At 50.2% G+C, this 10,213-nt stretch overlaps 1 protein-coding gene across 1 annotated transcript; it reads right to left on the bottom strand.

Annotated features, from left to right (window-relative positions):
• Nucleotides 1–711: 711 nt before the first annotated feature.
• On the bottom strand, nucleotides 712–2,343 carry LOC309808752 (bone marrow proteoglycan-like; the record flags this gene model as incomplete). The annotated part of the gene is made up of 5 exons (XM_082629345.1): nucleotides 712–770; nucleotides 975–1,086; nucleotides 1,374–1,388; nucleotides 1,614–1,745; nucleotides 2,068–2,343. The coding sequence occupies 5 exons, from the start codon at nucleotides 2,341–2,343 to the stop codon at nucleotides 712–714; spliced, it is 594 nt and encodes a 197-aa protein (XP_082485471.1).
• Nucleotides 2,344–10,213: the final 7,870 nt, after the last annotated feature.

The raw sequence follows: 10,213 nt of genomic DNA, 5'->3' as shown, positions 1-10,213 counted from the left end.
AGGCAAGGATTTGAGTGCAAGTACTTTATATGGGAGGTGCTGGGACAGTCGTAGGGAAGAGGAGAGTTCATGTGGGGAAGAGAAGACAGCCAATAAAATGTGTGTTATAAAGCCAGCTACCTCAGTGGATAACTGGAAGTTAATCCCACTGGGAAACGCTGGGAAGCAGTGCCCGATACTTGCCCCAGAATTGTTCCACTTGAGGGGGCAAAGGACTGGGGTACTCATACACCCACTCCTGAGAGTTGTGGGCTGTTCCCAGGGACATGTTAATATCCTGGCACATTAAGGCGATCACAGGTTGTGGGAGAGGAAGAAAAGGCCCTCAGACGTGGAGATGCAAGTACAGGACATTGAGAATTCACCTTGAAAGTCTGGAGAGAGATGCGTGGTGTCCTGGCAGCACCTGCAATGCACGAGCCCGGTAATGGGGTGTCCTACGAAAAGAGCCACCTGAGCCCATTCCTCTGTCTCGGGCCACACAGACCCCACCCCATGCTCCATCCTCCTTGAGGGTGATAACTTCTGTTCCTTTTCATGAAAGACAGTAGGGTGGGGAGGTGTGGTCCTTGTATGGCAGAAAGCTCGTGGGTGGGGCTAAGCAGAGTAGATCCATGATTGGAAGAAAAAGAAATCAGTTTCAGGAAAACAATTTTATTGCTGGGGGCTGGAGGGGAGGGGATGGGAGGAGGCTGCCCACAAAGCTCCAGCTCAGTAGGAACAGATGATCGGGAGAGCCACGCCACAGGGAGCTCGACGCCAGTGGCCTCCTGTGAAGACGCAACAGGAAGGAGTCTCAGCCTCTTGTTCTCCCTGACTCAGCACCAGTAGGGCCTTCCCCTCTGCCTACCCCACACCTCAGTGGAGGTGAGTCTAAAGAGCCAGGAGGCCTCTCCTGTGCAGGGTCTGGCTCTTCCTGGAGCCTCCGCCCTCCCAGGCCTTGCCATTATTCACCCCCACTCCCACCACCTCACTTCCGGTGCACAGGGTCACACATCTACCAGCGCTGCCCCAGAGCTGGCCAGCAGCCCCGTATGCAAACTTCCAGAGAGTGCCATCAAGCCAGCAAAAGCGTGTGCAGCGACCCTAGGGGAGGCAAGAGGGAAAGAGGTGGGCTGGGACACGGGCAAAGGGAAAGCAGGCAGGCAGAGCTGGGACTATCCCTGCCTGACCCTCCCGCTGCCTGCCAGGCATTGGCCCTTAAAGGACCGCTGGACCACAATGGACACAGTCCTGGTCAACTGAAATGTAGATCCACAGTGCTTGTCACCATCACACTCTATGCATTCCAGTGACACCCCCATCCTTTTGGCTCTAACAAGAGGTAGGGCAGGAGTTCCAACCCCACCCTACAGACGAGGAACAAGGCTCACGGTCTTGCCCAGGTCCTATAGACAGTCAGAGACTGAGCAGAACTCGCACCTAAACACCCTGATTCTAAATGCTTGGCTGTTCCCGATGCCTAGGCAGCCCCCTTGTTGTCTCACCCAGGTGTCCATCTATCCCCAGTTCTTCAGGGGATTGTAGAGGAGAAGCACAGACAAATCTGCAGCAGGTTGAACATGGGCTGGGGTCAGGGGGTGCCCCCCACTGAGACCTGGGACCCCTCTTACCCAGCCGGTGACCTGGCCTCTGATCCAGACTTGGCCCTGGTTGATCTGTCTGACTAAGCACTGGATCTGGTAATTAAGGCTGAAGTTGTGGATGCAGATGAGTCTGCCCCGGTAGCACCTCTGGCACGTCAACTGCGGGGCAGAATGAAAGAGGAAGAATGGAGTGCCTGTCCCACAGGAATTCACGTCACCTTAGTCCTGGGTGTCTAAGTCTCCAAAACTCACCCGCCACCCCACCAGCCCCACAGACATTTGAAGGCTGGAGATTAAGATGAAACTTCTGTTTCCGCATGACCCTCACCTCTTACCCCCAACACCTCTGCGGGTCTCAGCCTCTGCTAACACCCCCAGGGTCCTCAGTGCGGAAAATGACCAGCGACACAGAGGCTGGAGCCACCAGCTCCCCATCGCCGGCCACTCACCTGAGCATGAATAAAATTCAGGGCCTCCCCACCAGGAGGAAGCGGCAGGTCTTGCATCCAGGGATGCCCTCCAGTTTTACTGTGTCCTCATCCTTAGGACCCTGAAGGTCCCTGTCTACCTCATCCAAGGCTGCGATGGACTCAACAGCCCCCTCTTCCCTGGGGGCATCTTCACTTCCAGAGCCCCTGTCTTCCTCTTCCTCTAGCAGCATCGGCTCCTCCACAGGGACCCCCTTTGCCTCACTTTCTGGCACCTCCCCAACCTGAGGCAGGGTGTCATCTCCCAAGGGGCTCTCAATGTTGGACATTTCAGTTCCTGGCAAGAAGAAAGGCCTAGTGCCCCTCCTTCACATCTTCCCCTCTTCCTCCCCAGAACCACGGACAGCTCCCTCCTGGCCCCAGGCATTTGCAAGCAGAGCCCTGGAAGAAGAAGAACCCGGAACAGAGCCCACCCCACCCCAGGAGAAGCCAACCTCCCACATGAGGTCCTGGTGGTGACGGGCATGAACTTAGAGTCAGGCAGTTGTGGGTTTTGTTCTGGTTCCATCATCTACTAGCTTTAGTTCTTCATTTGTGACATGGGTATAGCACACCACATACCTCATGGGGATGCTATGAGGATTAAAGGAGATAAGGCATAGAAAACGCTTTGCACAGCACACTCGGTGAGCTCAAAGTAAAAGAAGTGATCATTTGATCATCGTTTGCATCTTGCAGAAAGGACAACATTGAGACCGTCACAGTAGAACCAAGACTGCAGACATGCAGATGCCCTGAGGAATCCCTTCAACTCCAGCTCTAGAGTCCCCGCTCCTTTCTGTGCAGAGATCCTGAAATAGGGGATGGCCAGAGAGGAAGGGGGTTATGTGACTCTGACCGTATAAACTATAGAAAGGAGTCAAGTAGAGAAAGAAAGGCTGAAGGTCAAGGAGACTTTCTCAGATGAAGAGCTGAAACTGTCCCAAGTAGAAGAGCCAGAAGTAGGTGGAGTTCCATTTTGGCTTTATCCTGCAATGGAGAGCAGAGTTGGACACACACACACACATACACAAGAGCCACACCATTAGGGGACCTTGAGAGGGAGGTGGAGAAAGAGAAAGCATGAATAGAAGTCAAGATGGGATGGAAAAGCTACTGCTGTGCCCACGCCCTGATGCTCTAGGACACTGAGACCTCTTTCTGAATAGAGTGAAGCAGACCATGAGGGGCAGCCAAGGCTGACTTTCCTGTGGGCTTGGATGGGAAGAAGGGAGTATTACCTTTCTTTGTTTGTACTTAATGGTCTCCGCAGAGTCTACGAAAAAAGAGAGGATCAAGACAACATGATTGTTGGCCTTCTTAGGAACTCGCAGCCCTTGGAAAGCATGTCTCCTCTTCAAAGCTCAGAAAGCCACACACACCCTCGCATCCTCCATGCTCTGCCTTCCCCAGCCAAGGAGAGCTTTCACAGAGCTCAAAAGAAATGTGATAGGCTGAGGCTGAGAAGTCCTGACCCTGCTGACATCTGAGAGCCACACACAGTCCCAGCCAGCCCTCTAGAACCTCTCAGCCTGAGTCAGGCGCCTCCCAGGAGATTGAACATTTACTTAGGACCAGCTCCACTGCAACAGGGAAGGCACGCACTAGCCCAGAGCTCTTCCTGGGTCCCGAGGCGCACCCCAAACTATGTCCTCCTTCACTCCATCCCACAATGATGCTTTATATAGGAGCTTTGTAGGAAGTTCTCCAGAGGCAGGAGGGTTTGCCTCACAGCCTGAGGGAGATGGGAGGGCTGAAAAGAACCATTTCTTCACATCTCTGGGAGCCCATTCATTCTCTCCTGACACCCCTTTCAGGAACCTGGGGGCCATTCTGGGCTTGCTCTGGGCCAGTGGTTCTTATCCTGGGCTGCACTTCAGAATCTCCTAGGGAGTTTTCCAAAATACACAGCTCTCCTGCTTTACTGATGGGGATGTGACTGCCACAGATATTTTGGAAACACAACGGTCAATATCTATTAAAATTAAAAGTGTACAGATCAGGACTTCCCTGGTGGTCCAGTAGTTAATACTCCATGCTTCCACTGCAGGGGGTGGGTGTTCCATCCCTGGTTGGGGAACTAAGAGCCCACATGCCGCAAGGGGCAGCCAAAACAAAAAAACGTGCATAGATCATTTGATCCATTTGAGTTTTTGGACATTATCCTTTGGAAATAAAAGTACCTATAAATAAAAACACTTTTACAAAGTTGGGTATTGCTTTACCATTTACGGACATCAAAACAACCCATATCCATCAGTGGAGCATTGAGGAAAATGTGGCTCATCTATTCTACAGAATATAATGTGACTCTTGTTTGTTTGGTTGTTTGGTTGGTTGGTTTTTGGCCGTGCTGCGCAGCTTGCGGGATCTTAGTTCCCCGACCAGGGATCGAACCCAGGCCTCAGCAGTGGAAGTGCAGAGTCCTAACCACTGGACCTCCAGGGAATTCCCCAGAATATAATGTGACTCTTTAAAGAAGATATGGACCTATATCTGTAAACCTGAAGAGATGTGTATGCTGTACTGTGAAGTGAAAAAAGAAAAGCAAAATACAGAGAAATACTTACAAAAGTATGAGAATACTTTTGTAAAGAAAAAAAACATATGTGAGTATCTATCTGTGAGTTTCCTTTACATAACCACAGACTGCAGAGCTGGCGTACTAAACGGGATTCACACCAGCCTGCTTACTTTGGTGGCCTCCAAGAGTAGATGAAGCAGAGGGAAGAAAGGGGAGGGAGATTGTTGTTTTCCTTCTTTTTATAGCTCTGCATGTTTCAATGGTTACGATGTGTGTACTCACTCTGAAATTTTGCAAGAGACCTTATTAATGATTTTAAAAATACACAAACCCCTAGGGACTTTCCTGGTGGCACAGTGGTTAAGATTCCGAGCTCCCAGTGCAGGGGGCCCAGGTTCGATCCCTGGTCAGGGAACTAGATCTAACATGCATGCTGCAACTAAGAGTTCACATGCCACAACTAAGGAGCCCACATGCCACAACTAAGGAGCCCACCTGCTGCAACTAAATAAATAAATAAATAATTTAAAAATACACAAACCCCACCTTGGGAAATTTTGATTAGCTAGTAGATCTAGAGTGGAGGGCAGACGTATGCCTTTTTAAAAAGCTTCCCAGCTGATTCTGATGGAAAATGTATCTGAGAATCACTGTCCTGGGGATGTCTGAGCACAGGAGATGTTCACATCTGTCTAACCCCACTTTCCTTCAAAACTTAGCCACTCAGTTGGCCAGTGTACCAGCCTTGATTATGGTAACATTTACTGCACATTTTAAACCTCTGTGCACTGCATCTATTACCTCACTTACAACAGCCTAGTGTGCTAGGTAGGTGATATCTCCATGGTTCAGGTGAGAAATCCAAGGCTCCATGCGGCTCCTAACCCACTCCCCACACCCCCTCCCCATATTGGATCAAACTCCATGTGTTTGTCCTTCAGAGTGCTTTCTGGAGTTAGTCATTCTCTCTTTATTGTGAAATTATCTGGTCAATGGGTCAACATCTATCTCCCTCCCTAGACTACAAGTTCCTGGATAGCAGAGACCATGTCCGTTTACTCACCTTTGTAGCCTTGGTGCCTACACATAGTAGTGCCTGCACATAGTAGGTCCTCAGTAAACATTGTTGAATGCATAAACGAATGAATACTTAAGCAAATTGCTCAGGTAAATAAGTTGGGATTCAAATCCAGTTCTCTCTGGCACCAAATTTCTCTTCCCTTCCATGTGCCTGTTGTATGTCAAAAACTAGGCTGTCTAGGTGGAGACAAAACACAGTAAATTATAATCCTTGCCCTCAATTTGCTTGCAATCTAACTGGTAAGGGGAGACACATCCCGATAAAACAAGAGGAGATGGGTTAAGACCCAAGCTAAGAGGCACTCTCTGCTGATTCAGAAGAAATTCCAGAGTGGAAGAGTGTAGGTAAGGCTCTAGGAAAACAAGGAGCTGAGTCTCATCTGGATGGATTTGTGGTGAATAGAAGGGAAGGAAACAGGTGGTCCGGGTAGAAAGAAGGGCATGAGGAAGGTGTGCAAGTGGCATGTGCACAGGACAGGGTCCTGTCAGAACTAAAGTCAATAATAGTATGCACCTTGGACGAGGGTGGGAAAAACAGGGAACCAGTACATCCCGTCTTGAGCCAAGGATGGAGATATCCTTCTCCTGTATCCACTGACTTAATGAGACAGACACAGGAATAAGGGGATGACTCAACGAGAGCCAAGACAGGAGCTCTGAGCTGCGTTCTGCTCACTCCCACCCCGGGCCGCCCCGGCAGGGCCACTTTACATGTGTGTGGAGAGAGCTATTACAGCCAGACAAGGACAGGATGGAGCCGACTCTTAGAGCCCAGTTGGTGGCTTGGCACTGGCTTGTTTCTGGTCACACCATGCGGCTTGCGGGATCTTAGTTCCCCCGACCAGGGGTCGAACCAGTGCCCCCTGCAGTGGAAGCACGGATTCTTAACCACTGCACCGCCGGGGAAGTCCTGGGAAGTTCTCCTTTAGGTCACACAATCCACAGTCTGAAATCCACAGCTAAGTGAACACAGAAATTCCATTTCCTTGACATCCAGTGGAGGTATAGAGCAGTGGCTGAGAGTGTCGGTTCTGGAATCAGACAGTCCCAGTTTGAATTGAGACTCTACCACTTAGTAGCTGTGTGACACTGGACAAGCTTCTTAACCTCTCTGTACCTCATTGTCATTGTTCATAAAGTGGGGATAACAACATCTGCCTCGCTGGGAACGAATGAGATAGCACATTTGCAGCAGACACGCCGTGAGCTGCACAGCCTCCTCCTTGCCTTCTGGCTTCTGGGATTCCATTTCCTATGGATCTTGGTGGGGGCCAGGCCTCTTATTATTGAAGACAAATGTGACAGATAGATTCCCAGCTTCCTTCATAGCTAAGGCATACGACTAGGCTCCATCACATAGAAGCATCTATTCAAGACTTCGAATACAGCTAGGGACCAAAAAGTGGGGGCCATGAAGACCTCTCTCTGGTGGTAGTAATGATGAGACTGAGTTCCTGGGGACCTCCCTGGTGGTCCAGTGGTTAAGAATCCACCTTCCAATGTAGGGGACGTGGGTTAAATCCCTGGTCGAGAAACTAAGATCCTACATGCCACGGGGCAACTAAGCCCACGCGCTGCAACTACTGAGCCCGCACGCCAAAACTAGAGAGCCTAAGTGCTGCAACTAAGACCCAGTGCCGCCAAAAATAAATAAATAAAATATTTTTTAAAAAAGAGAGATTGAGCTCCTGGGGCTGCAGTGGTCATAGGGCTAGAGGATAGACCCAAGGTCCAAGCCTTACAGCACCCCGGGTGCCAGCCACAAGGTCTGAATCTCAGCAGCAGCAGTGGGATCTTCCCCAGACCTGATCTGTGGCCTGGTTTTGGCCTCACACCTGGTCCTCTAAGCCCTTCCTGCAAACTTATGATCTACCCGCTTTCCTTTTTTTTTTTAATAATATTTATTTATTTATTTTGCTGCATCAGGTCTTACTTGCAGCACACAGGATCTTCGTTGAGGCATGTGGGATCTTTCATTGCAGTGCATGGGCACTTCGTTGTGGCACACGGGCTTCTCTCTAGTTGTGGCACGCGGGCTCTAGAGCACGCAGGCTTAGTTGCCCCGGGGCATGTGGAATCTTAGTATCAAACCCACATCCCCTGCATTAGAAAGCAGATTCTTAACCACTGGACCACCAGGGAAGTCTCAACCCCATTTCCTTATTTTTATTTTTATTATTTGGCTGCGTTGGGTCTTCGTTGCTCCCTGCAGGCTTTCTCTAGTTGCAGCGAGCACGGGCTACTCTTCGTTGTGGTGTGCGGGCTTCTCATTGCGGTGGCTTCTCTTGCTGCGGAGCACGGGCTCTAGAGCGCAGGCTCAGTAGTTGTGGCGCTTGGGCTTAATTGCTCCGTGGCATGTGGCATTTTCCCAGACCAGGGCTCGAACCCGTGTCCCCTGCATTGACAGGGAGATTCTTAACCACTGCGCCACCAGGGAAGCCCCCCATTTCCTTTTGATAAATTCGTTTTTCTCTCAGATCAGCCAGGGAGAGTTTCTTTTGCCTGCCACTAAAAGCCCTAACAGATACAGCATTTAGCACAGAAACTGGCATTCAGTTATTGCTCAACAAATGACAGCTACTTGTGTAAGTGACTGAGGTCTTTGGGCTGACCCACATTAATCAAGTTCTCAAGAGACCAATGTCTACATCCGGTACCAATGATATAATTTAGGTTGACCTATATCCGCAAGGGACCCACTTAGGGCCCTCTGATCAGCATGTTCTCTCCCTGCATCCCAAGCTACAGTGTGCTCAGTTTACCTGGATTTTGAATGGAAGCAGAGAGCTGGAGGTCTCGGGGCCCAGTGCCTTTCAGCCTCAGGCCTGCCTTCTTCCCCCAAGAAGTGTTGGACAAACATTGCAAGATCCTGAGTCTTAGGAATCCCCCTTTCTACCTCCCAAAGTTACTCCAGAGCTTGGATGACCCTAAACAGACTCAGTCATCCATTTCCATATCAGCACTCCCATGGGGGATCCCAGCAGACAACCCCTGTATTTCATCTTTCCTGATCTCATTCTCAGGGACTCATCCCAACTTTAGGCTCATGGGAGAGCTTGCTGTAGCCCCGGTACAGCCTGTGCAGGGGCAGACCTGGCACTGAGGCATCTGCCCTGCCACAAATGTGCACACGTGTCTACAGGGCGCTGAGCAGAGGTCACCTTGGCGAAGGTGGCCAATACCGAGGAAGTCTGGTTTATGTCCCTCCCATGACCAACACAGAGCAGCTTGAAGGTAGAAAGCACTGCAGCTCTAAATACCCAACTCACACTGCTCAGCCCTCATCTCCACTTGCACCCTCCCCACACCCTGCCCCAGGGTTTATCAACCTAGAAACGATGAATGGATTCCAGGGGCCATGAACTCTGCAAACATAGACAACATATGGTGTGATGTTTCTAGGGTGAGTGTTCAAACCATCCATAAGATGGCTCTATGGCCTCCCAAAAGGCAAAGGAACTTCTCACTTTACTGGATGATCTGTTCTCAAATTGCCAGGAATGACCTCCATCCTTCTCCACCAAAAACGTCCTCCTTGGCTCTCATAATCAGCGGACTTCTAAGACGTCCCTGAAGATCCTTCTCCCACTCCCGTACACATATGGTGCATAATCCCTCGGACTGCACATAGGGACAGAGGATGGATTTTACTCCTATGGTTGTGTTATATTATATGGCACAGTTGACCTTATGAAAGGGAGAATATCCCGGATGAGTCTGATCTAATCAGGCAAGCCCTTTAAAGTGACTGGGCTCTTTCTGAAGTCGGAGATTACAAACATGAGCAGGATTCAACCCAAGGGAGGCTCTCCATTGCTGGCTTTGAGGACGGAGGGCAAGGAATGTGGAGCAGCCCCCATGTGACAGCCAGCCAGGAACAGCAGAAGGAACAGAATTTTACCACAACCATGTGAGCTTGGAAGAGGACCCTGAACTCTAGATGAGAACACAGCTCAGCCGACACCTTGATTTTAGCCTTGAGAGATGCTGAAAAGAAAATCCAGCCTTGCCATGCCCACACTTCTGACCTACAGAACTATGAGCTAATAAATGTGTGCTGTTTGAAGTCACTAAATCTGTGCCAATTTGTTATGTGGCGTAGAAGACACATACAACCCTCGAGGCCCATTTCCTTCCCCGGATGAAACTTACAGTTAGTGCAATTGATGGTGGGGGATTGATTGGCACAGGGGAGTGTCCCAAAGGAATGGACTGGAGGACCTTCTAAAGAACCCAGGGAAAGAAGGTCAGGAAATATGGACAGGGAGAAAGGGAGGTTTGATTCCAGCCAGAGGTCCCACCACCCTTCCCCTCAGACCATAAGAGGCTGGTTAGCCTCTTCTAGCTCCAAGTTCTGCCCTCAGAGAAGCAATGAGCTGCAGGAGCCAGAACTTCAGAGCTGATCAACTGCCTGCTGCCTGGGCTTAGCCAACATCTCCCTGGGGGCAGATAAGAGGTGGTGAAAGGACTAACATCACCCCAGGGTAAGCAGCCCAGGAGACAGAGACCTGGGCCTTTGCTCTGTGAAATCAACCTTGATTTACAGCTCCTTTGAC

The sequence above is a fragment of the Mesoplodon mirus genome (assembly GCF_964341445.2).
Source record: "Mesoplodon mirus genome assembly, chromosome: 7".
In the NCBI taxonomy this organism is placed as follows: Eukaryota; Metazoa; Chordata; class Mammalia; order Artiodactyla; family Ziphiidae; genus Mesoplodon; species Mesoplodon mirus.
This window is presented reverse-complemented; position numbering and strand designations above follow the sequence as displayed.